The following is a 27654-nucleotide window of genomic DNA, read 5'->3' as shown; positions in this document are numbered from 1 at the left end:
TATTGTATGTTGCGTAGTTGAAAGCATATTCTGTGTTTTATACAAGTTTGGCCTGTGTCTCAACAGTCAAAATGGCTAGAATGTGTCTGGTCCAGATTGTATGTGTTCGATCTGTTTGTGCCTGTGTCTTATACAAGTTTGGCGTGTCTCAAAAGTCTTGTACCACCGGACACCTTGGATCAAAATATGTCTGATCTGTTCTGTATGAGTACGTGAATGCGACCAAAAATTTGAACTGCACATGTGTTTGTGGGTCTGGTTGTCAGACAGGATCACATAAAAAATTTGTCTGATTTGAGTCTTTTTGCATTGATTATACATGTGTCTTGGATGTGTCTTAAAACTCAAATGTGTCTGAACAGTCTTGCATGTCACATCTATATCTAGACTGTGTCTGAGTGGAATCTTGCACGAGAATTGTCTGATCTGCACGAGAAACTCCAGTGTTGTCCCCAATCAATACCTTTGTCCAACAGAGAAGATGAAGTCTTGGAACAGCATTTAGGGAAGTTGAAAATGGACAATACACTGTTTTCAATAACCAGATGCCAATCTTGTTTGTACCCTCCTAATTGGAGCAACAAAATAGACCCAAACATCTTAATCAAAGGGATGAGAATGAAGTTTTGAGAAAAACTCTGAAAACTAACCAAAGTTCCTGATATTTAGGCATTTTAGACCTTTAAAACTGGTTCAGAAATGACAATATCATGAACACAGCAACCATTAAAACCTTTAAATCTGCTGAAGCACATTCATACAATTGTCAACTGATTTAGGCGATTCACAAAATGGCCTTATGAAATTCCCGAATTCCACAGATCTGCGGAAAATTCTCATCCCTGTAATCCTCGCATCTGAAGGCGTTAATATTCTCATAAACATTTCTAACATCATGAGGTGTAATCATAAACAATTATTGCATCAACATGATATATGAGTTATTTCAACAGCACATTCAGATAATTTCTAGCATTTGATGGCCGAGGTCACCAAGGAACCAATTCTCATTATAAACCATATGAAGAATCAAACTCGAACCTTCTGAAATCAAACACTAACCACTCGGCTACAGCACCTCCCAGACATGACAAAGACAAGAAAATGATCTACACTGCCCTTCTACTCTACATGGGTTCCAGGTGTCTTCTAGCTCATGAGATGTGTATCCATCAATGAGAAGTGGATGGATGAGATGACCTGATGCCCGTGTCTAGTAACTGTTGTTGTAGTACTCCGGCATGGAGGTCTTCTCCCGACTCACTTCCTGGTTCTCCTGCTTCAGGAAGAAGAAGATGGCGGCCCCCAAAAGGAAGAGGAGCCCACCGAACGCCACGCCATACGTCCAATCGATATCCCAACGTTCCATGTCACCGCGATGAGCATTCATTATGTCTTCGGAGAACTTCACGGGGAAGATGATGACCGATATCAGGATGAACACAGCTGCAACCAAACAATAAAGTACCATAAGCTCTTTGACTCATTCCACAAATCCTTTTAACTATATTGGAATTGGTCATCTTAACTCTTGCTTAATGGAATGAATGTTGATATCAAAATATACAGAAAGTCAATATGCATGGTTACATAACCATTGGCGGATCCAGAGGGGGGGTTCAGGGGGTCGAACCCCCCTTTTGAAAATGACTTAAGACCACATTAAAGATTATTTTTTGCGTTGGCGAGCCAATGGGGAGTGAACCCTACCCCCCTCCTTTCAAAATTCCTGGATCCGCCCATGACATAACCATTATATTTATTTGTTTAAAAAACAGTTGGAATTGGATGTAGAATGAGTGAGTGAGGAAGTTAAGTTTTATGCCGCTTTAGCAATATTCTAGCAATATCACAGTGGGGGACAGCAGAAATGGGCTTCATACATTGTACCCATGTGGGGTCTTTGGCATGATGAGCAAGTGTTTTTAACCACAAGGCTACGCCATCGCCCAGGATGCAGAATGGGTAACCAGAGCAACGTATCATGATGACAATGGTCATAAATCATCGTTGCGTAACCATAACAACACTGCTACTCCCTGTTTGTTTGATGCTGCACTCAGCAACATTCCAGTTGTATGGGGTGGTCTGTACATATCTGACAATCCAGTGATTAACATCATGAGCACCACTCCAGACAAACTTTGGTAGCTGAAGACCAATCCTACACAGCGTTTTCAGAGGGACTACCGCCTCTGTGGTGTAGTGGTTAGAGCATCTGCCCGGAGAGCGGAAGATCGTGGGTTCGATCCCCGACCATATCATACCAAAAGACGTTAAAATATGGTGCTTGTTGGTCCCTGCCTGGCACTCAGCATTAATGGGTATATCAAGGGCTGGTCGGCTCGGAGTCAGTATAATGTGTCTGAGTGGGGTATTCATGCTTCACTGCGGCATGGTATCTCAGTGGGCTAGCACTATAAAACCAGCATCAGTCTGGGCTAGTACAAGCAGCCGCACATACACATACACACACATGCACGTCGTCATATGAGCGAAACATTCTCAAGTACGACGTTAAACCCAATTTCACCTCAACTCACCTCACCCTCAGAGGGACTAATTCTCACCCAGATCTTCATGGGGAAAAAAGCATGGGCTGCTGAAAACCAGTATCAACCCAGATCTTCATGGGGAAAAAAGCATGGGCTGCTGAAAACCAGTTTCAACCCAGATCTTCATGGGGAACAAGCATGGGCTGCTAAAAACCAGTTTCAACCCAGATCTTCATGGGGAAAAAGCATGGGCTGCTAAAAACCAGTATCAACCCAGATCTTCATGGAGAAACAAGTGTGGGTTGCTGAAAACCAGTTTCAACCCAGATCTTCATGGGGAACAAGCATGGGATGCTAAAACCAGTATCAACCCAGATCTTCATGGGGAACAAGCAAGCTAAAAACCAGTTTCAAACCAGATCTTCATGGGGAACAAGCATGGCCAGATCTTCATTCATGGGAAAAAAGCATGGGCTGCTAAAAAACCAGTATCAACCCAGATCTTCATGGGGAAAAAAGCATGGGCTGCTGAAAACCAGTATCAACCAAGATCTTCATGGGGAACAAGCATGGGTTGCTGAAAACCAGTATCAACCCAGATCTTCATGGGGAAAAAGCATGGGCTGCTGAAACCAGTATCAACCCAGATCTTCATGGGGAACAAGCATGGGCTGCTGAAAACCAGTTTCAACCCAGATCTTCATGGGAACAAGCATGGGCTGCTGAAAACCAGTATCAACCCAGATCTTCATATAGAACAAGCATGGGTTGCTGAAAACCAGTATCAACCCAGATCTTCATGGGGAACAAGCATGGGCTGCTGAAAACCAGTTTCAACCCAGATCTTCATGGGGAACAAGCATGGGTTGCCGAAAACAGTTTCCAGATCTTCATGGGGAACAAGCATGGGCTGCTAAAAACCAGTTTCAACCCAGATCTTCATGGGGAACAAGCATGGGCTGCTAAAAACCAGTTTCAACCCAGATCTTCATGGGGAACAAGCATGGGCTGCTAAAAACCAGTTTTAACCCAGATCTTCATGGGGAACAAGCATGGGCTGCTAAAAACCAGTTTTAACCCAGATCTTCATGGGGAACAAGAATGGGTTGCTGCAAACCAGTTCTGACACAGACCTTCATGGGGAACAATCACAGGTTGCTGAAGACTTGTTCTACGCCAGATCTTCCATGATGACAGATGGGTTCTTGAAGACAAATTCTAACCCCATGCTGACATCCAGTCTGTGACAGAAACCAGTTTTATTATCAAGTAATACTGTCACAAGATTCAAAATGTATTTTAAGAAATTTGATTTCTACAAAATTGCTCCAGGTCATTTAACTTACAGGAAAATGTAATTAGTGGATCCCAATAAAAAATGTCAATCTTTGAGTCTTTAAAGTTTGTGCTTGCTTATTTGACAGTTTTACAATGGATATGAGTCTCTTGTGTGTACACAGACCACAAATGCGAGGCCTAAAGCTCCTACTGCTCCAATCAAGGCCAGAACCATCAACGCTGCACATGCTGACATCCAGATCTGTGACAGAAACCAGTTTTATTATCAAGTAATACTGTCACAAGATTCAAAATGTATTTTAAGAAATTTGATTTCTACAAAATTGCTCCAGGTCATTTAACTTACAGGAAAATGTAATTAGTGGATCCCAATAAAAAATGTCAATCTTTGAGTCTTTAAAGTTTGTGCTGCTTATTTGACAGTTTTACGATGGATATGACAAATAATCCATTTCTGGACCAAACATTCCTTTATTCTACCTTCATGTAAAATACTTAAATTTTATTGGTCAATGACGCTTTACCAAGTATCCGTGTCGCCCCTCCCAGGAAGGTGACAACTGGAAAAATTATTACCAGCTGCCACGGTAACCGCCAAATTCTCCGCCGAGAAGCTGTATTGTTAACAATCATATGACATCATAATATGACGCACAGAGTTCAAAAACTGTTCGATTAGCTGTTTTTGATTTCTCTATGTACATATTTATTTACCGACTTTCGCTGCTTTATTTAAACTATTTTATACACTGCATCATTGGCACACTAAACTTAAACATAATCAACCATTTTTCCAGCAGTTTTAGACTTGTCAGAATATGTCTCACTGATTTTAAAAATCCAGTCGAGAAACAGAAACAGTTCGGTAGTTTGCACAGGAGGTAGGGATGTGTTAACTTGTTACTATACTCTGTAGTGACTCTGGGTTAGCTCATTAATTAAATAGGGGTGGACAGCATGGCTCAGCTAGTTAGTGTCCTCATTGGGTCTGCCTTATGGGAGGTCTGTCTTTTGGGGACTGACTGACTGACTGAGTTTGGTTTTACACCGCTTTTAGCAATATTCCAGCAACATCACGGCAGGGGACACCAGAAATGGGCTTCACACATTGTACCCATGTGGGGATTCGAACCCGGGTCCTCAGCGTGACGAGCCAGCGTTTTAACCATTAGGCTACCCCACCGCCCCCTTTTGGGAGTGAACCTTTGAGTCTGGTGTTAAGGGGCCTGAGGGTTTCGCTTTGTATCAATTACTATTAGGCCTGGCTTCCATTTGTTTCTTACCACCCTGTTATATGCCACTATTGTTACCTCATCAACTACGCCTGGATTTCTGGATTAACAATAACCCTCGTTATACCGTTGTTGTTTCAACCATATTGTCCATCCACCCAGTTAGTGCCATCCACTTTGTCGCTTCATGGTAATTCTCTGATTATCCGAAATGGACCAATTTCTGGACAACACACATTGCTGTTTAAGCTCCCTGGCGATGGATTTGCTCATTATTTACTAGTAATTATGTTTTTCCATACAGCCGCAAGTATGATTCTTTATGCTACTCAGTGTTTCGTAGATTTCTTTGTTTCAACATGTACATATATAGCTGTTTGTTCCTAATTGTTTGATTCAACTGATGAAGGAGTAAGAACATACTTCGAAATGTCGTGATCCTTCACAATAAAGACATTGTCATCCATAAAACAAACAAGTTTGGGTTAAGACCAGATCTATTTGACTGGATATAACATACATCCAGGGCTCCAGATAATTTTTCAACATCAGGAGTACTGGAAAATCTTAAGAGTACTGAATGAAATTTAATGGCATATTTTAACCTTGTGTTTCGTGTCATATATGCACCACAACGTTGCTAGTCTTGTGTAAACAGGTTAATAAACAATAAAACAATACTTTTTCAGATACTGTACATATCGTCTGTAAATGATTCTAGGACCATTGTCGTCGTCCGTATCTGCTACGTTTTCCAAATTATTTCCTGCCTTATCGTGCATATTTTTTATCTGTACGTACGCCGATACGGCCCTAATCCAAAGACTAGATGGACTGCTGCTTGTATAGCATGCAAAGCTTCATTGTGTCGATAAAATATTGCAGACATCATCAACAAAACAGATGTCTCACCTTTCTTGACACAAGCCCTGAGGGAAGACGTGATCTCGTAGCACTCCTCCCATAGACCCCAGGACCGCCAGCCATCCTTTACAGTCGTGAACTTGACATCCACCCAATCAGCTGCAGCAATGCTGATGATGAGGAGCAGCAACGCGATCCCCGTGAAGATCACAGCTAATAGCTGTTGGAGAACAAGAAATGTCAATCAGTTGATAGCAACACTTGATCAGCTCATTAGCAGATGGGCCCAATTAGATGATTATGTGTACCTGACAAGACCAGGATGTTGTACGTCTGCTGTTTTGATGGGTCATTATTCTACAGTAGATGTTGTACAGGGTTGGATGAGAAGGTAGCGAGTCTGACTTTACAGTTTGGAGTGAGTGAGTGAGTGAGTGAGTGAGTGAGTGAGTGAGTGAGTGAGTGAGTGAGTGAGTGAGTGAGTGAGTGAGTGAGTGAGTGAGTGAGTGAGTGAGTGAGTGAGTGAGTGAGTGAGTGAGTGAGTGAGTGAGTGAGTGAGTGAGTGAGTGAGTGAACTGACGAGTTTAGTTTTACGCAGTCTTCAGCAATATTCCAGCAATATCACGGCAGGGAACACCAGAAATGGTCTTTACACATTGAACCCACGTGGGAAATCGGACCTAGGTCCAATGATGACCAAACGCTTTAACCTGTGACTAGGCTATCCCACCACCCCCAACATGGAATAAGTGAGCCCTCCTCTTTGAGCAATATGGACATGAACTTCTCAGCTGACAAACTGAGCCATGAAGGTCCACATCACCCTTGAGAATGCACAAACGGTGTAAAATATCAGCAAGATAATTAGAGTTTTATACAAACAACAGCACACTTTTAAATGAACTATAGTTAAGATTATACTGAGGTTAGCTGCATAAGAAGTTATGCTGGTATAAAAATCGTAAGTTGGAACAATATTTCAGTTATATTTGGGCATATCTGCCTCACCAGTGTTGATATCGAAAGGGATTTAGAAAAGGGGTTTAGAAGTTGTGTTGCATTCAAGAATACTGCACTCTTACAGAAACATGCATGCATGTGTGTGTGCTACAAATAGTCTTGAGGCCACTGAGATGTAGACTAACATCTATTCTCTGAAATGAACATATTTAACAGAAAAAAACAGTTCCTGAATTATAATAATAAAATACAAAGAAAAGGAGTGCAGAGACTTTCTTCATTTTCTGAAACTGTGGAAATCTAGACTTGCCACATATTTTGAATTGCATGGGCTTTCTGGGATATTTTTGTTTCAGGGTCTGTATGACAGATTAACTGAGATGCAATGCCACAGATTAAAATGGACAGCCCACAGCCCCTACATTATATGGATTCTGACCAGCATGTATTTTATCTCATTAACACTAAGCACCAGGGCCTAGATTTTCGAAGCTCTCTTAGCGTTAAGATAGTCTTAAGTGCCATACATTAACAGTAACTTATGACTATCTTAGCGCTAAGAGAGCTTCGAAAATCTAGGCCTAGGCAGGGAAACAACAAGTACCATCTTTAAGATCTGGCATGCTGTGTTGAGGTGAACATTAAGTATCAGCTTTGCCACATATCCTGCACCAGTATTCCACAGATTCTCATTAGCGACGAAGTGGAAAAACTTTGATATGTCAACATGATCAAACATGGGTTTATAAGTCAACAGTAACAACTGACTCACTACAGTGAGACACATACTCTACAAGGGTCTACAAATTCCAATTTAAAACAAACCCAAAACAAAAACATTCAAACAATTTTCCACTCTTGATCAGAAATTCGTACAAAGTACAAAACATGAACTAATTTGCACAGTCAGATCCTCAAATAGAACAGAAAAGGGAGCGAATTCATTATACCTTTCTGCACTCTATAAAGAAGCATGTTTTTCCAAGCCAGTGCAAGCAAGAGAACTGAAAGGTGTGGTATGACATGCTCAGTGAGAATATCCGTGTTAGTTTATTTTCAGACTATTTTCAGCCACAATTAATTGCCAGGTCTGCCAGTGTAAAAGCTACTGTTGATATACCTCATAACTGGCACATTATGTCATGGTGTTTGTGAAATGTTTCACATAATTGCTGAATGTCTATGAGTAATACAATCAGGAATGCCTGGAGCCGAACAGCCAGTGTTTAACAGCATACAACACTGTAACTGAGACACTGTCTAAACACTGCCATAATTCCTCGTATCAACAAGGTGCTCCCTCCTGTTCAAATGTATTCACTATGACGTAATACATATTTCTCAATATAAACAAATCTGTACTGGTTATTTAAACCCACTAGATCTGTGAGAATACTGAATAAGATTACAGACTCCTAGGGCTGCGCAATATAACCGGTTTACCGGAATTTACCGGTTCAGACATGAAAATGATACGTTTTGCGATACGCTGATCGAAAACCGGTATTTTGACTTGCATTCGGAAAACTTCGTAACACTCGGAAATCTTCGGATATTTCCTTGTTTCATTTGTGCCAAATAGTATTCACATTTCTATTTTATCATGATGAAAAGTCGTTATTAAAGCTTAATCACGCATAGTGATTTTGATGTGTTTTTGCTCTATAAATCAAGCATTAACTCGATTATAAGTTTTTTTTGTTTAAAAATACTTCATGCAATATATTGCAATACATATCGCAATACATGCTTTCGCATTGCAATATATCGCAACATGAAAATTCTCTGCTATACCCACCCCTACAGACTCCCAGTGACTGTTTGTCAAAAGAGTGAGTGAGTTTAGTTTTACGCCACACTCAGCAATATTACAGCTATATGACGACTATCTGTAAATAATCAAATCTGGACCAGATCTACCCCATTGGGGTATGATGACATAGGTCAACCAAGACCACCCAAACTTATGACAAGCATGGGTTACTGAACACCAATTCTAACCCAAATCTTCAAGAGACAACAAAACTGATCAACTACACTTCATTTGGAGGCATGAGTAGACACAATATGATTGTGAATTCTTTGAATAATGGGGACCGAGGTTGTAATTATCGGTAACTGCCAGTTGTCTGTGGTCTGTGTTTGCCAGGATTAGGACCCCATCCTGGGGGATCGGCTTATGTATGAAACATACCATTTTGACACTGATTTTAAGGGTCAAGTTAGGGTCTCGGCTTATGTATGGGGTCGGCTTATCTACTGTAATATACGGTAAATGCACAGTGTCCAGCTGGATGACTTCAATTTATGTCATTGTATCTCAGTTCGTGCATCATTTCTCACCACTGCAAATTTGTCTAGTCCAGAATATTTACCAGGGTTTTACGGGATGATTCCTCATAATCAGAAATTTGATGAAACAGAATATTGCTGATATTGTTCGATGTTGTCCATAAACATTCGTTTACAATCATTTTTCTAATGAAATAGAAAGTAAAACATATTATAACCTAATCATGATCAATTATTGCAAGCAAAGTGAGAAGTTTAGTTTTATCCAAACAATGCTGGGACACGATGACATTTAATGAGTGAGTGAGTGAATATGGTTTTACACCACTTTTAATAATAATAATAAAAATAATACAAAATATTTATAACGCGTCATTCCAGGCTTCATATCCTGCTCAAAGCTCACAATCTGATTATAAATATCCCAGATAACCCAAGCTGCCTGTGCAACATTCCTGAAACATCACAGCTTGGGATACCAGAAATGGGCATCACACATTGTACCAATATGGAGAATTGAACCCAAGCCTTCAGCGTGACAAGTGAACACTTTAACAACTTGGCTACCCCACCACCCCGACATTTTATGAAATACATCACCATGATCACCAAGTCTGACCCTCCAGTCCATATAGTTGCCTTTTACAATAACTTAGGTTGACAGGAACCATTCCAACCAAGAATCCCACATGTGGGAGTGTCAACTCGATCACGCTAGTGTTGGTAATTGGTTAAAATCTCATAATTGATGATTGGTATCAGTGTTTCCGCTGACTTAATTATTTATCGGACACTGTGTCAGGCGACCTAAAATTTTACCGGTCATGAATGAAATTTGACGGTCGTATCCTATTGCCATACTGTAAGTACTCATTTTAAAGTTATTTTTAGCCTGGGTATTTCCGAAACAAAAAGAATTTTTGCGACCATGAAAGCACAGCTAAGACTGTCATTTTTAAACTGTTTTGTTTTCACCATATTGTTTTTATTTTGATACATGATTATTTACCAGACACAATGTCCAGTAGTGGGTTTCAATTTAGGTTGACGGTCCCCAACAAATTTTACCGGTGATTTTCAGGTATATACCGGAGAACGGAAACACTGGGTATATTACAACCGATCAATCATCGAAAAAAATCGGTTGGCGTCATTAATGAAATCTGTTAATGCACATAAAAATAAGGAAAAAACATGTAGTTCTTTTGGGGTGTTTTGGGCAAAATTTCACTTCTTTAAAGAATGACTAGTATGTCAGGAACATAAATTTCTTGGAGTCTTTAAGATAAATTCAATCATGACTTGAAACGAGCTTGTAGTGCTTATGAAATGTAACAGACAAAAATAACCATGTGAAAAATATTGTTTATAAAAACAAGTGTTCCAGAATTGTTTGTGTTCGATTATGAGAAAACATGATCGATTGCTTGGTCGTTTAGTCACTGCGACCAATCTTCGATTATTTCAATTAATCGGACTACCACTAGATCACGCTTAACACGTATATGTATGTGTATGTATGTATGTGTAACAGCATGTTATTAAAAGCATCAACCACTTAAAACCAACCTCAACAATAAAGATGTAAATATTTATAATTTTGGTATATACAAATTCACTTTCAAACCATGGCAACACCAAATATGGCAAACAATCAAATAATACACAAAACATAGGAAAGCTTTGTGAAATACTATTCTATCACTCCACAACTAGGAATTACTTGGGGCATGTATTTTAGGGCCCTAACACAGAATAGTTAAGTCCTACTGGTTAAAAAGTAATGTTACCTGTTGAAGCCGGAAAAAGATGGTCACAGATGGATGCAAAGGCATGCAGTTAAAAATAGATATGGATTTCCCGAAATAAACCAATTCTACAAGTTACCTAGCACTTTTTAAGTGGCATTTAGAAGCTGGTATGTTGAAGAGGGACAATTTTCATGGACAGACTGACTGACTGACTGACTGAGTCTGGTTTTACGCAATATTCCAGCAACATCACGGTGGGGGACACCAGAAATGGGCTTCACACATTGTACCCATGTGGGGATTCGAACCCGGGTCTTCGACGTGGCGAGCCAACGCTTTAACCCTTAGGCTACCCCACTGCCCCCTCATGGATAGACAACCTCTTTAATGCAATACATAAATGTTTCTGTGTAGACGCTGACACTGTTGTCACTTGGTTAGTAACAGAGTTAGCATTTACACTGAAATGCCTTATGTATTTCAATAAACAAGTTATCTATCCATGAAAATATTGACAATGTCAATCTCCAAGTTACCTTGCATAAGGAAATCCTAAAGCATTGTGCATTGAATGTTTCAATGATGACTTGGTATATTGGAAGATATTAAAATTGTACCAAATCAGACAACAACAGTTACTCCTATCCCAGCAGGGGTGGAAATAACCCATTGCCTGACGTCCGAGTCCAGTGTTTTTTCCAGTCGGGCAAGCTAATTTGTATATCACACTGTACCAATGTCCAGTTGACTTTCCAATGTTAATTATGTTGTTTATTTAAAAAATCAAAAAGAAAATTGGCCAGTATAGAGGAAAAATTATCAGATTTTACATGTGCCACTGTACCGGTGTACACTAGCAATTTTAAAGTTATTTCTACCCCTGCCCAAGTCGATGTTCATGCTGTTGATCACTGGATTGTCTGGTCCAGACTTGATTATATACAGACCGCCACCATAGAGCTGGAATATTGCTGAGCACAGTGTTAAACAACATCCCAAACCAAACCAAACCAAACCTAAAACATGCATGAGTTTTCCGCATCCCAGTGGAATAATTTCCATATTTTGAATCCATTTTCAATGATTACGCATAAAGGATGTCGGACTATGGTCCAAAACAGCGACATTCATGAAGAAGCTCTAACATCCTCTGACCAGGTCAGAAAAGGTCAAACCATCACATATTACTGTCCATGAGAGCCATAATAGATTTACATCACGTCCAACCATCCTCACCTTATATCCACATGTTTGAATCTGATACATATAAGTCATCATGGAAACAGCAACGGCAGGAGCAGCATCACGCTTCTCCACACTGCGAGATGGAGGGATGTACTCTGTTGTGACAGTGCCAAAACATTCTCCCCTCAGTATCAATCCTTGTGTTAACCCTCCCACTCACAACGGTATGGCATATTTACCCTTTAGATGCTGATGATCACCTCGACCTTTCTAAACTGTTTTCTCTCTTTGCCATGTTTATTAAGTCAAATATATGACTATTTTATGTTTAATCGACTGTATACCATCTTCTTTGATCTGATGTGTATTGAGGAAATCCAGAATTGCTGTTTTAGAGAGAACAAAGCAAAGCTGGGATAGATCAAATAGCTGGCAGAAGAACAATATGATCGATATTTTTTTTTGCTTATATTAGGCTTTCTGTTACTTTTAGCATGTTTAGCTGGTTGATGTGACCGACTGTGAGTGAGTGAGTGTGTGCATACGTGGGATTTTACACCCTGTTTAGCAATACTTCAGCAATATCACAGTGGGGGACTCCAGAAATATTACTTAAAGTTGTAAGGAGTATTGCAGTAGGAATAGAAAGGGTGTCTCTTTGAAATTCTTTTAAATATTAAAAACAAATTGAACCTTACAGGAATTTGTTTGTGTGATTTTATCTAGCATATCTGTTCAGTTTTTAGAAATTGTAAAGTATCGGGATATGTATCATATCGCCACCATTGAATCGTGATGATAATCGTCTCTCAGGTTCCTTGCCAATACTATACGTGTTATATCTTCTCACCTTATTAAAATGGTATCGGGGTATATCATCTTGCCACTTAGGTAACGAGACACAACTCTAGTTTAAATAATGGTGAATAATACACCTAAAAATAAATATTCCACAAAAATCCAAATATATATTGGCATATTGCCATGTTTGGTTTCCAATCATTCAGCACTAATATGGAAGATATGTTTTAAACCACCTTTGTTGAATATTAGGCCCAAATATGTGTACACCAACTACGAGAAAGAATATATGGATTCAGAAAATATCTTTTGGGTCTGGGCTACCAAAAATACAATATCTAAGATATTTACTTCAGTTACTTATTAAGATTTGGCAGGTGTGAGAACATCTTATCAGCAACAAAACCCATGTTGATTAGGATTAGGATTAACTACATTGTAATTGTATTGGACATGAAATTTGTTTCAATATACACAGTAAATACGTTTTGCTTGTTTGATCCAGTTAACCGGACGCCTCGCTATCCGGGCGATTTCCAAGTGTAAACAAAATGTCCGGATAAACGAGGTTCGACTGTATTGTAATAAACAGGTTAAACAAGGATGTTTTGACTCACATAGGACCCCCTACTAAGCATAACCTGCACTGTGAGTGCACCTATGGTGTGCATACTAACATGCATGTGCACACACACAACACTAACATAAGTGCAATCTTTAAACGACCTTTAACGCTTCACTTAAACCACACCTCTCCCACATTTTAATGAAACAGAGAGTTACCATGGTTACATTCTTCAAGTGCCAGACATTCCTTCCTCTAAAGTTCTTCAGTGATCATGGTGAATTATATACATGTTCTACAACATTTGAGGTGATTATGTTCAAACCCAGTCCATTATTTATAATTCATACCAGTGACATTTCTCAATGCAAATACAGCATGTATAAACGTCTCTATTAACTGTCAGCTGCCGAATCTCTTCAAGCATCATCCTTCAACATGCATGAATAAGATAATCACGACAATGAATGTGAGCGAATGACTCACTTAATGATATCAGAGAATTCAAGCATAACTGCAGCTTTTGAACAATTTGTTTTGATAACAAAGGGCAATGTTTTTTTTTTAAATGGTCGACAAGTGTCACCTTTGAGAATCTCCCAAGTCAGTTGTATGATCGGCATTTCCTCCCAAGTCCACCTGTGAAGGTTCGGGTTAGAATTGATCTTCAGTAACCCATGCTTGTTGTAAGAGGCGACTAACGGGATCGGGTGGTCAGGCTCGCTGACTTGGTTGACACATGTCATCAGTTCCCAATTGCGCAGATCGACGCTCATGCTGTTGATCACTGGATTGTCTGGTCAAGACTCAATTGTTTACAGACCCGCCATATAGCTGGTATATTGCTGAGTGTGACGTAAAAGTAAACTCACTCACTCACTCACTCCCAAGTCATGCCTAGACATTATTCAGTGACATGTGGTCATAGCTACAGATTCATAAACTTCATCATGTTGAACTACCGGTAGTTAGCTGTTTTTTTAAAGACAATGGAGTTCTGCAGTTGTTCTGCGGAATAACCCAAACTCAGTTGATCAACCAATCGAAAATTGAAAGCATGGCTCTCAGTGAGCATACTTTTACTGTAGAAAATTTCTTTATCATGTTTATGTCATCTTTTATAACATTTGCAAAAACAATATAGCTTGGGTGGGATTCTAACACTGACCATTGGCTTCTTGTACAATGATTTGTGGAGCCTGGCTCACCTGTGTGCCCAGTTTTTATATTAATATTCAAATTTACAATTTAAAATAAATACCGTAACCATGGTAACAGAAAAACTCTGAATCGTGACTCCCCTCATTCCCTCCAATTAAATAATATCCCAGATGCCAGTGGTAGTGTTGACTTTGTCAACAGCCCAACTACAGTTTCTGGTTGTCATCAACCAGGGCACCAGCATGTAAGTTTCTCACTTTTTCACTCTAGGATTTTGCCTTCACAATCAATGAATAAACTGCCCCTGTGCTTTAAGGGTTAACAATAAGCTGGAATTCTAAACAGCAGGAATGCCTTGGAAGACACATGTATTTGATATCAGCTGTTTCTTGCCAGTGTGGAGGGATAAACGCTGTGCTAAGTTGAGCTTCAACACGTAAACACAATTATTGACAGAGCGATTTCTTCAATTGCTAAGAGATTGTGGAGGATTTTATCACTTTGAAGTTTGGGGCCCAACCAAAACAATCAGTTCATAACTCAACGACCTCGACCTTCACACTCTGAAAAACTCAGTCTCTAAATTCGACTTGGATCTGTCTAGACAATTAGGCAGCCATGACATGCACAGCCAATATAAAGGTTGCTTCAGTTTTACTTACATATGATGCTGTTAATGATTATAAATTAATATTACTATTATGTTGAACACTTGGACTATTGTATCTCACTACGAATTATTAAGGCCCACAAAGAGTATTATGTTTCTAATTCCCATCGGAACATTTTCAATTCATGGTATTTGACTTTTAAATAAATAATTGATAACATGGATAGGGTTCCTACAATCAGAGCAGCACACTTTCAGATAAATTTCACTTCACTTCAGCAGACATCACATGTGCAGAATGGAGGGCATGATTTCATTTTCTTTCACATCCTGCAACAGGTGCAAGCAAGTGAGCTAATCAGGTTGCACCATCAAAATATTGGTTGCTCCATGTTATCAATCCTATTGCTGTCACTGACAAAAGATGATACTATTATCAGCAGTCAGATGGATATTCCTAACCAACTTCAATATCTCCAGCAAAGCTCACATTATTTGATGTCTGAAAGCATGTTTTAACAGATATTTGCTTTTTAACCAACATTTTCATTCATGAAATTAATCCCTTTGCTGCTTAACAAAATCATATTGTCCACCATTACAAATGATGTACATGTATTACACAGAGACCTCTGGCCTGCCACACAATGTCACATGACTGTTTACAGTGAGTGAGTGAGTATGGTTTTACGCCGCTTTAGCAATATTCCAGCAATATCACGGCGGGGGACACCAGAAATGGGCTTCACAAATTGTACCCATGTGGGGACTCGAACCCGGGTCTTCGGCATGACGAGCGAACACTGTAACAACTAGGCTACCCCACCGCCCCCCTGTTTACAGTGTGTGATCCACACACAACAGACTTGTTTACACTTTTGGTTCTGGTAGTTCATTCACCTGATACACACCATAAGAGAAAATTTATTTAATACTGGAAATTTAAACCAATAAAACTGCTGCCATCCACTAGTGTTGGGAGTTGGGTGAAATCTCACAACCGATGATTAGTTCATTACCAACGAGCAATCAAAAGAAAACCAAGCTCTATGGATAGTCAACTCACTTCTTTATTGCAATGAGTGCGACGTTTCGGTGTAGGTACTAACACCGTTATCAAGCAAGATAGTCAACTCCTTTATTGCAATGAGTGCAACGTTTCGGTGTAGGTACTAACACCGTTATCAAGCAAGATAGTCAACTCCTTTATTGCAATGAGTGCGACGTTTCGGTGTAGGTACTAACACCGTTATCAAGCAAGTATCACTTTCTTGATAACAGTGTTAGTACCTACACCTAAGTGAAGTGAGCATTCTAAGAATTAAACACATTTTCAGGCCCTGTCAACTTCTAAAATATGGTCCATTGTCAAGTGTTTTAAAGTTAAAACTTAGTTCCAAAATTGTTTGTGTTTGATTATGAGAAAATATGATTGTTTGGTCACTGCGACCTATCTTTGATTATTTCCATTAATTGGAAAACCACAACCATCCACTTGTGGTTCAAAATGTTATCTGCAGTGCGTGCAATCTGACTATAAAAGTTGCTCGCATTATTAATAATATACCTTCCCTGGAGCAGCCCGGGCATAGCAAAATTATTCCCTGGTACAACAGCTGTGAATTAATTAACTGGCATCAGGCACTTACAAATATATTCACATGTTACGTCAGACCATGGAAACCATCAATTTGGGAATCAGATCCTGGGACGGCAAAGGGAAGTGACTCTGTACAACAAAAAGGGCACCTTAATCTTTCCCCTTCCTAACAGCTGACTGATGTTAGCAGGACCTATGAGAAACTGAGGATATATCTGGCATACACACAGCAAGTATTTCAACATATGGCTGACAAACCAAATAACTTATCTAAGGTAGGTCACTCTGTTCGACATAGCAAAGGTAGGTCACTCTGTTCCACATGTGTAGTAGAAACATTCCTGAATAATCCTGAAATATCGGTATGATTTAAGTATGGGATAGTGAATTGGAGCTTATCAAAGAACTATCTCACTTATGATAATAGTGATAAGCATGTGTGTGTGTGCATGTGTGCATGCATATGTTCACATATGTGCTCATGTAACTTGGATCAGTCCAGAAGAATACCAGTATTTTAGCACTGGCCTGCTAATGCCCCCCCCCCCCCCTCCAATATATATATGAAATTATAAAACAGGGTTGGTAGGTAGGGTTTATCGTATATTTTCTTACATTTTGTACATTACAAAGTTTTGTAGACTCAGTATAGCAGTGTAACGATTTACTTAGACTGGTTTGTGATAGGCTCGGTCAGGAAACTGTAAACACACATTTTTGGGGGGGGCCTAAGACACCATGCTGCAGTTTAACATAGATGACCACACTCAGACACGTTAAGAGGCGGTGGTGTAGCCTAATGGTTAAAGCGTTGGCTCGTCACGTCGAAGACCCGGGTTCGAATCCCCACATGGGCACAATGTGTGAAGCCCATTTCTGGTGTCCCCCTCCGTGATGTTGCTGGAATATTGCTAAAAGCGGCGTAAAACCAAACTCAGTCAGTCAGTCAGTCAGTCAGTCAGTCAGACACATTACATAGCGAACCTGTCCTTGTTTTATCCACTTGCACATTGTAAATGCAGATCACAGGGAGTGTAACACCAAACAATATCCTTCTATATAATTTGACATGATGGTGCAGGCAGATCAGACCATGACCTTACACTCCTCGATCTTCACTAAACAACAGTGTCCACTAACCCACATCAAAGGCTAGTTTCCTCAGCTTACTATTTCAAACCTACTTTTCAGTGCAAGAATATCAGCGGACTATCTTTGAGCAGAGTTGAGTTGTTTTAATCTAAATCCAGATTCCCTCCATGTCACTTCAAGCCTATTTTTCTGTGCAAAAATTACAGGACTATATAGAGCTTAGTCCGTTGATAATGTTTGGCTCTGTTGTAACCATACCCGTGAAGATCCAGGTTAGAATTGATTTTCAGCAACCCAGCCCAGCTGAAATGACACCAGAATTGATACCTGATGTTTTTCCGTGCTAAAGCATGGTTACCTACATTTCTTCATATGGTATGCCATGGCAGACCATCTTAGACAAAGCAATGGTAGACCATGGTCATCTCAGAGCTCCAGATAAGATTTAGCTCATGTGGGTACTGTACCCACTGTATTTTTTTGGAGTGGGTATTATGAATGTTGAGTGGGTATTTCATTTTCCGTTACCCATTGTTTTCAAATATGTGCATATTTCAGTCATTTTACTCACCTAAGTATTATGTCATTGAGTAAGTTTACTAAGCAGGTATGTTCTGATCAATGGAAATGATTTCATAAAAAATCACTCATCCTATACTGACAGTAAAACACTTGTCCTCTACTAACAGTACAACTTGATAGCAATCGATGTCTTTTTCATTACGCAAGCGATTTTTATAAATATATTCCGTACGCATTTGTTTTAAACCTTTTGCGTATCTAACATTGTAAATGCGTAATTGGTACGCAACAATTATTTTTCAATGTGTAATTGGAAATTTTATATGCGTATTTTACCCGGATACGCAGCTTATCTGGGCCTCTGAGTCATCTCACAACAAATCTATGACTGTAGACCAATTTTACATTTCAAACAATGAAAAATATTAATTAATATTGAAATCCTGACTGTTTCATGACATTGTGTTTCACTTATGAATAACAAAGAACGAGCATTCAATGAAGTGTTACCATGGTTATACGAGCATATCAAGAGGTGGCTAACAGGATCGGGTGGTCAGGCTCGCTGACAGTTGGTTGACACATGTCATTGGTTCATAATTGTGCAGATCGATGCTCATGCTTTTAATCACTGGATTGTCTGGTCCATATACATATCTGGTCCAATTATATACTGACCGCTCTGAATATTGCTGAGTGCGGCATAAAACTAAACTCACTCACTCACTGTCATAGCAAATACGCACATACGTTCTTTAGGTAGTAATACTTCACAAAGTCATGTTGTACATGTAAATCCCCAGTCTAAGTCTGCTGTACAGAGAAAGTACACATGTACAACCAGTAGTAACACCATAATAATATCCAGGTATAGATGGTGTAAAGCGATGTTGTTGAACTCTGCCATACTGAGAGATGCACACATGTTCTACAGGGTAATAACTTCCTGATGTACAGTTGTAGATGCTGTAAATCCCTCATCAGTGGGGAGGAAGTGCCCCTATTGATACCCGAGGCTGCCAAGGCGATGCAGAGAAATGATGCTGAAAGATGGCAGCAATCACATTTGATTCAAGGCAGCTGTCTAAGGGAGATAATCCACTCAGCAGTTTTCCCAGATTCATCCTCTGTCAGCCTATCTGAGTGAGTGAGTGAGTAAGTTGTGTTATATAAGCCTCCCTTTCACAATTGTCCCACAATATCTTGGCAGGAAGCACCTGGAATGGGGTTCACACATTGTACCCATGTAGGGAATCAAACCCAGGAATGATTTTATGTTTTGTACTATCAGGTTTGGTTTTTTTTGGTATGCCTATTTTCTTAAATTCAAGTGTGTGGGTGTGTGCGTGGGTGTGTATAGCCTAGTGGTTATAGTGTCTGCTAATCGGGGTTCCATTGACAACCTCAGGGTACTATGTGTGAAGCCAATTCTGGAATCCATTGCAGTGATATTGCTAAAAGTGGCGTAAAACTAAACTAAACTCACTTACTACATTGCATTTAATGTAATCATCTAAAACCAAGCAATACAGCCTCTCCTTCTTGATGACCCCTACTGATATCTTCAAGGCAATAACATCACACTCACGATATATCATGAACAAGGCAGTTTTTAATTACATTTTGGGAATTATCCTGACATTTCCTGTAGAGCTGGGGCCAAATATTGACCTCAATGAAGGAATAGATATCATACAATCATCATACATAATACATTGCAATAATACATTTCACAGAACCAAAGATCAATACATTCTTGGAAATAGAGAAGGGAGGAAAATGTTGATGAAAATGTTGATGTAAATGTAACATTTTCCATCAGTGTGACCTTTTTAGCTTGCAGATAGCAGTAACATTTAGCCAGGGCACTGACCATCTAAGCCACTGAATCTTTAGTTGCCTTTCTTATTGGTTAACTATCTCAACAAATTCATCATTTATACCTCCCACACGATAGCAGGCTTTGGTATTAGAATGTTCATCATTACTATGAGGAACAGGAAACCAGTGTTGGGAATTGGTTAAAATCTCATAATTGATGATTGGTTCATTACTACCGATCAATCATCGAAAATAATTGGTTAGCGTCATTTATGAAATTTGTTCATGCACAAGCAAATAAGGAAAGAAAACATGTAATTCTTTTGGGTTTTTTTGGCAAAATTTCATATCTTTAAAGGATGACTAGTATGTTAGGAACGTAAATTTCTTGGAATCTTTAAGATAAATTCAATCCTGACTTTAAACGAACTTGTAGTGCTTCAAAATGTAACAGACAAAACCAACCATGTGAAAAATATTGTTAATGAAAACAAGTGTTCCAGAATTGTTTGTGTTCGATAATGAGAAATTATGATCGATTGCTTGGTCGTTTAGTCACTACGACCAATCTTCGATTATTTCAATTAATCGGACCACCACTACAGGAAACAGCAGATTCCACAGCTTAGAAACAGTGTGTATCATGTTTATAATTTACATATATATATATATGTTTGAGTACGTTTTTATGTTTATTGAGTTAGATATGCAAATTTAACAAACATTGCACACACATCACAACTGATACATAACATATGCTAAGTATTTACATAGTATGCACATTTTCATGTCCATACCCTCAAAAATGCAAAAAATATATGGCTCTTTTCTACAAAGAAAGTGGAACGTAAGTTTATGTAAAAGTTACAACTGTTTTAGTGCTATGATTGTTTTGTGGACAGAAGTGTTGGGAATTGGTTGAAATCTCACAATAGATGATTGCTTCATTACCAACAAAACAATCATCGAAAAAAATTGGTTAGCGTCATTTTTCAGATTTTCCTATCCAGGTTGTTATTCCAGATAGGTATAACATGATGCAACTTACTACTTTAAAGTGATGACTAATATATCATGAACATAAACTTCCTTGAGTCTTAGAGAAACATTCAGTCATGGCTTTTCAGTTAGTAAAGTGAGTTTTCTAAGAATTAAACACGTTTTCAGGCCCTGACAACTTCTAAGATATGTCCCATTGTCAAGGTTTTCAAAGACTAAAACAGTAGTTCCAAAATCGTTTATGTTCGATTATGAGAAAATGTGATCGATTGCTTGGTCGTTTGGTCACTGCGACCAATCTTCGATTATTTCAATTAATTGGAACACCGCTAGTGGACAGTTCCCAGGGTTCTACACAAGACAGAAATGAGCGCCTTGTATGCACAAATCAAAGTATAGATTGGACAAAGGAAAAAAATTATTGGGTCTAAAGGGACAATATTCATCATACCAAATACTTGACAAGATATATGAAGTTAATTCAATTAAAGTAACTATTAAATCTTACAGTAAACTACTAGTGGTGGTCCGATTAATTGAAATAATCGAAGATTGGTCGCAATGACTAAACGACCAAGCAATCGATCATGTTTTCTCATAATTGAACACAAACAATTTTGGAACACTTGTTTGCATTAACAATATTTTTTCACAAGGTTGGTTTTGTCTGTTACATTTCATACGCACTACTAGCTCGTTCCAAGTCATGATTGAATTTATCTTAAAGAGTTCAGGTAATTTATGTTCCTAAGGTATCAGTCATCCTGTAAAGATGTGAAATTTGCAAATGCATAGCGTGCAATTTAAAAAAAACAAAGAACGACATGTTTTTTCATTATTTTCTGTGCATCAGGAAACATAACCAGAAAAATTTGATAAATGACGCTAACCAATTATTTTCGATGATTTATGACTGACTGACTGAGTTTGGTTTTACGCCGCTTTTAGCAATATTCCAGCAACATCACGGCGGGGGACACCAGAAATGGGCTTCACACATTGTACCAATGTAGGGATTGAACCAGGGTCTTTGGCGGGCGAAATAGCGCTTTAACCACTAGCTACCCACAGTTGCCCCTCAATGATTTATGAGATTTTAAACAATTCCCAACACTATATAACTACACAACACCATTTCATCACTTTATCATTGTTTATGGGAAACACAGTAGTCTTATATTTGCTAGGACTACCCTGAAAAAGTAAATACATTAGGGATCCACTTGGCCCCTTGTATTATAGGTCAAGGACAAACCCTGAAATATTGAAGTCAATATTATAATGGTCTTGCATATTAAAAATGACTATTAGGTACCTATGAAGAACTGTCAGCTGAATAAATGCTGAGAATGACATGTAGTGTTCACTCAGTTTTTCATTGCCATCTTTTTGTACTGACTGACTGACTGAGTTTGGTTTTACGCCGCTTTTAGCAATATTCCAGCAACATCACGGCGGGGGGACACCAGAAATGGGCTTCACACATTGTACCCATGTGGGGATTCGAACCCGGGACTTCGGAGTGACGAGCCAACGCTTTAACCACTAGGCTACCCCACCGCCCCCCATCTTTTTGTAACACAGTGTTTTGACATCATAAATATGAATAACAGCATATGCTTTAGAGTTAGTGTTGGGAATCGGAAACCAAATCCACTATCGATTATCGGAGGATTGTGGTGAACGATTATTAATTATAATCGAAATATATACATTTTTAATGTAATCACCAATTTTAAGGGTTTTCTCCAGGTTTTTTTCTAATTACTAGTTTCTTTTATAACTAGTGCAGTCATGCAATGAAATGCACACCTGCAAGAAAGACACTGGAATTGTAATTAAACAATAAAAGTGGTTAAAATTTTACAATGTGCATAGCTTTACGCTGTTGAGCGCATGTTTGTTCGTGAATATTCATCAAATTTGATTGTTAGTTTACTTCATTCAAGGGGGTTATACAAAAACAACAGAATTCTGATAAATCAAAAATATGTTTTTTACATTCGATAATCATTTTTAATCCTTCTTTCGATCGATTTTCGATTATTTTCGATCATCGGAACATCACTATTTAGACGTACATGTATAATGATCATGATGATAGAAAGAGATCTCCACAAGATATGTATCCAGTTAATACGGTACACTAACAACTAATGTCTGAAATGAACATATTTTACAAAAAAATTGTTCATAATCAAAAAATGTTTATATAATGAAAAGGAGCCCTGAGACTTCTTCAATTTCAGATTTCCCGAAACTGTGGAAATCTAGACTTGCCATATATTCTAGACTTTGCATGGGCTTTTTTAGATATATTTGTTTCAGGGTCTGTATGACAGACTACTAATACGGGTGTGATACGATTTGTATCACAATACAGAACTTTTATTAGCTTAGTTCATAACCTCTCCCATTTTGAAAATAAATCACAACCCTGGATCACTGGTTTCCAAACACAAAAGCTTGGGGGCACTGTGCAGATTCTGCTATTTATAGGAAACCAGGAAATACTAGAGAACCTGTATAAACTTGGTTGTCTTGCAACCAGTGCCAGGAATCTGTGTATCTATAGTATACATAGAAATGTTTGCTTGTATCAGCATCTCTTCATCTAATATGCATATACGGGGGGTAGGGTAGCCAGTTTAAGGGATTAAAGCCTTCGCTCCTCACGCCGAAGACACAGATTTGATGGGTGTAATATGTGAAGCCCATTTCTGGTGTCCCACGCTATTGCTAAAAGGGTTGTGAACCAAACTCACTCATTAATGCATATCCGGAATACTCGGAACAGCATATTCTAAACAATGCTGAAACAATCATCCAGATTCATTTCTTATACCAACTGTGACATATTACCTTATATAATCCGTCATTGTGAACACTAATGGACATATCTGGCATATAAAGCTTGCAGGAGCTAAAATTTCAAGGCAAGACACCCTCTCGTTTCCGATAACAGGGCACAGGTGATTTCGACCTACTAAATCGATCGTTGTTTAAGAGTTTTAGGCGATCTTAAATACGTCAGTGTAAAGTACATATATACGTCTGTAAACATTATACCCCTGTGTAAACACCTTTCCCAGGCTATCCAGTTTCTCACCTGTCAAGTTTTGCAAAAACATCGTAACAAATGATATCCCTAAATATTGAGGATCTACATTGCCAGAAAATGTCCTCACATATATGACAATGAAAAGTAACCATACATATTCTCACTAATCTCAGTGTCCGAATGTATCATTTCATGATTTTATGTCATTTCACCTGTCGCACCTGCAGCGTTCTGCACCTTGATTGCCATACTGCCGTTTAATTAGTCCTTACCTTGATGGGACGGAACTTGACAACTTCTATTTCCACCATGTCTTTGTTGATTACGAGTTCAAACACAGTAAGTCTTATGTCAACAGTGAAATAACTCGAGTTGGCACACGGTCAAGATGAAGACAACACTATTTACCTGATGCTATACGTTTCACAACTAATGATATATATCAGTGCATTCCGAAACCTTCTGTTGGCTTCCGCGCGATAAAATCAAATAAAAACAAGGAACTAAAATTATTGGGTATACAGTAGAATAGATGGGATTTGGATAATTACGTCTGCACATCTTATTAATATACGCAACAATGCTTCACTCCTGATAGGTGCATCACCTTTGTTTGTTCAATTTTGAATGAGGACGGACGGAGAACTAATTTCCACCATTTTGTTTCCAACTATATTTCTGGATGTTAGTAATGCACTATCTGTCATATAGCCACAGTCGATCAGAATCCTTCGGTAGGTATAAACCGAATTAGCCAGAACATGTTGAAAGTTGTTGGGAAAGCACTCCATACCTGAGAGCTGACACACTTCCGCATGTCAGAGGTTAGAATTAATGCATACCGTTGTGTTAGCTCACAGATGTTTGAAGCGGTGAGCGGTGGCTTCGGAAAGTTACACTTTCGAAATGTTGAAGCGTTACTGCTAGATATGGTCTCCGATTTGTAATTATGAACTTATGATTTCTTTAAACACAGACAACTTAAGACTTTATGGGTAATTTTTTATTTGTATTTAAGTGAACACACTTCGCTTACATGAGAAGATAAGGGTGGTTAAAGGTTCAGTTTGAACGGGTGTGCCAGATCAGGTTGGTCTGACTTTTAAATTTGTTTGTTCTGAATGACTGGCCTCAAAGGGAACGCAAACATAAATATGTGTTGTTATATAAGTCTTTTTGAAATGGGGTAGCCTAGTGGTGGTTAAAGTCTTTTGAAATGGGGTAGCCTAGTGGTTAAAGGTCCGCTCGTTACGCTGAAACGCCTGGTTCTACTCCCTCGCATAGGCACAATGTGTGAAGCACTTTTCTGGTGTCCTCTGATATTGCCGGAATATTGCGGCGCAAAACTAAACTCACTCACTCACTTTAATAAAGCCTATTTTTGTTTTCTGGTGTCCCCCGCCGTGCTGTGTGTGCGATATAGATAAATTTCGAGCGACAAGTAGTATTCATTTCCAGCAAATATATGTTATATGCGATGATATTTGTAGTGCTCATGACATGAAGTCATGTATTTTTGTCCTATATCTAGTGCGTGTTTGGACATCGTAGTTCGACAGAATTTGAAGTGTAAAATCCTCCCATACCAATTCTTTCCTGGTATAAGTGTTTGTAAAAAATAGTTCGTTAGCTGACAATAAAAATACATGGTTCCACCAGTTGAAACTATAAATGTGTTTAACAATACAATTCATTTTAAAAACAGTAGATACTTGATTTTAAGTATTTTGTTTCTTCCCGAAATTCCTACATTCAACTTCGGCATAACGCGAAATAAAAGGAGGGCACGGGTGGCACGGTTGAATCTGAGGGAACGTCAGACACCTATGATCTGGGTTCGAATCCCGTTTCTACCGGATTGTACTTCACGGTTTGTTGAGTCCATATCCGAGCTCTTAAGTTTCATCGACCTGGTAAACTCCATATACCTACTTCACTTTAGGCTTCCCTCACCCTTCACCCCCACACCCCCACACACACCGGTGTACTACACAGTCCCTGAACCACATTTCCCCTGCCCACCCCTAAAAAGCCCTAAATAAAAAGCAAGTCTATTTCAGGAAGCTCACACGCCGTGGTGTAAACCGGTGTACTGTCATAAGGAGATCAGTGAGCCCCGCCTCAGGGTACTTGACCCTTGCAGGCACGTGTGTCTAAAGTATTATGTCTCACAAACAGGGTAGATTACATAACGGTTCTTCCTGTGCACTTATACTGATTGAACGGTCATATTATATACCTGCCAGTCATATCATTACACGCCTCAAAGGAAATAATAGAGCGTTAAGAAGTGCTTCAGGTACTATAAGAGCGAAAAAGTCTCGATAAAGTTGGTGTCTAAATGGTGGACTGACTGACTGACTGAGTTTGGTTTTACGCCGCTTTTAGCAATATTCCAGCAACATCACGGCGAGGGACACAAGAAATGGGCTTCACACATTGTGCCCATGTGGGGAATCGAACCCGGGTCTTCGGCGTGACGAGCCAACGCTTTAACCACTAGGCTACCCCACCTCCCCTCAAATGGTGGAACGTTGAGAAGTACTTCCGGGACTATAAGGGCGAAAAAGTACATATGACATATACATGTATTTCCATAACCTTGTCATAATAACACGTCTGTCTTAAGTGTCTCGATAAAGTTGGTGTCTAAATGATGGAACGTTGATAAGTTCTTCCGGGTCTGTAAGAGCGAACAATTCATGCACAAGAAATAAGGAAGATATTTCCCTAACCTTGTCATGATAACACGTATATCTCATGACGTGTCTCAATGAAGTTGGTGTGTTAATGACGGTATGTTAAAAAGTACATCTGTTCTATATGAGCGAAGAATTCATGCACAAGAAATATAGAAGATATTTCCCTAATCTTGTCATGATAACACGTATATCTCATGACGTGTCTCAATAAAGTTGGTGTGTTAATGACGGTGTGTTAAAAAGTACATCTGTTCTATATGAGCGAACAATTTATGCACAAGAAATAAGGAAGATATTTCCCTAACCTTGTCATGATAACACGTATATCTCATGACGTGTCTCAATGAAGTTGGTGTGTTAATGACGGTGTGTTAAAAAGTACATCTGTTCAATATGAGCGAAGAATTCATGCACAAGAAATAAGGAAGATATTTCCCTAACCTTGTCATGATAACACGTATATCTCATGACGTGTCTCAATGAAGTTGGTGTGTTAATGACGGTGAGTTAAAAAGTACATCTGTTCTATATGAGCGAACAATTTATGCACAAGAAATATAGAAGATATTTCCCTAACCTTGTCATGATAACACGTATATCTCATGACGTGTCTCAATGAAAGTTGGTGTGTTAATGACGGTG

General features: G+C 39.0%; 1 protein-coding gene across 1 annotated transcript; it reads right to left on the bottom strand.

Moving 5' to 3' along the window:
• Positions 1-851: 851 nt before the first annotated feature.
• On the bottom strand, positions 852-24715 carry LOC124278479. The gene is made up of 5 exons (XM_046714180.1): positions 24583-24715; positions 5939-6110; positions 3926-4035; positions 3730-3736; positions 852-1482 (listed from the first exon to the last, which is right to left on the bottom strand). The coding sequence occupies exons 1-5, from the start codon at positions 24619-24621 to the stop codon at positions 1214-1216; spliced, it is 597 nt and encodes a 198-aa protein (XP_046570136.1). The 5' UTR covers positions 24622-24715; the 3' UTR covers positions 852-1213.
• Between the last annotated feature and the right edge of the window lie 2939 nt (positions 24716-27654).

Source organism: Haliotis rubra, unplaced genomic scaffold (genome assembly GCF_003918875.1).
Source record: "Haliotis rubra isolate DU_JTF1 unplaced genomic scaffold, ASM391887v1 Scf238, whole genome shotgun sequence".
NCBI lineage: Eukaryota > Metazoa > Mollusca > Gastropoda > Lepetellida > Haliotidae > Haliotis > Haliotis rubra.
The sequence above is the reverse complement of the archived record's forward strand: the minus strand, read 5'-3'. Positions and strand labels throughout refer to the sequence as shown.

Coding starts and splice junctions, on each gene's coding strand:
- LOC124278479 (XM_046714180.1), bottom strand. CDS start 24,621: ATGGTGGAAATAGAAGTTGTCAAGTTCCGTCCCATCAAG. Junction 6,111..24,582: donor TCAAGTTCCGTCCCATCAAG/GTAAGGACTAAT, acceptor GTTCTCCAACAG/CTATTAGCTGTGATCTTCAC. Junction 4,036..5,938: donor CAGGGCTTGTGTCAAGAAAG/GTGAGACATCTG, acceptor TTTCTGTCACAG/ATCTGGATGTCAGCATGTGC.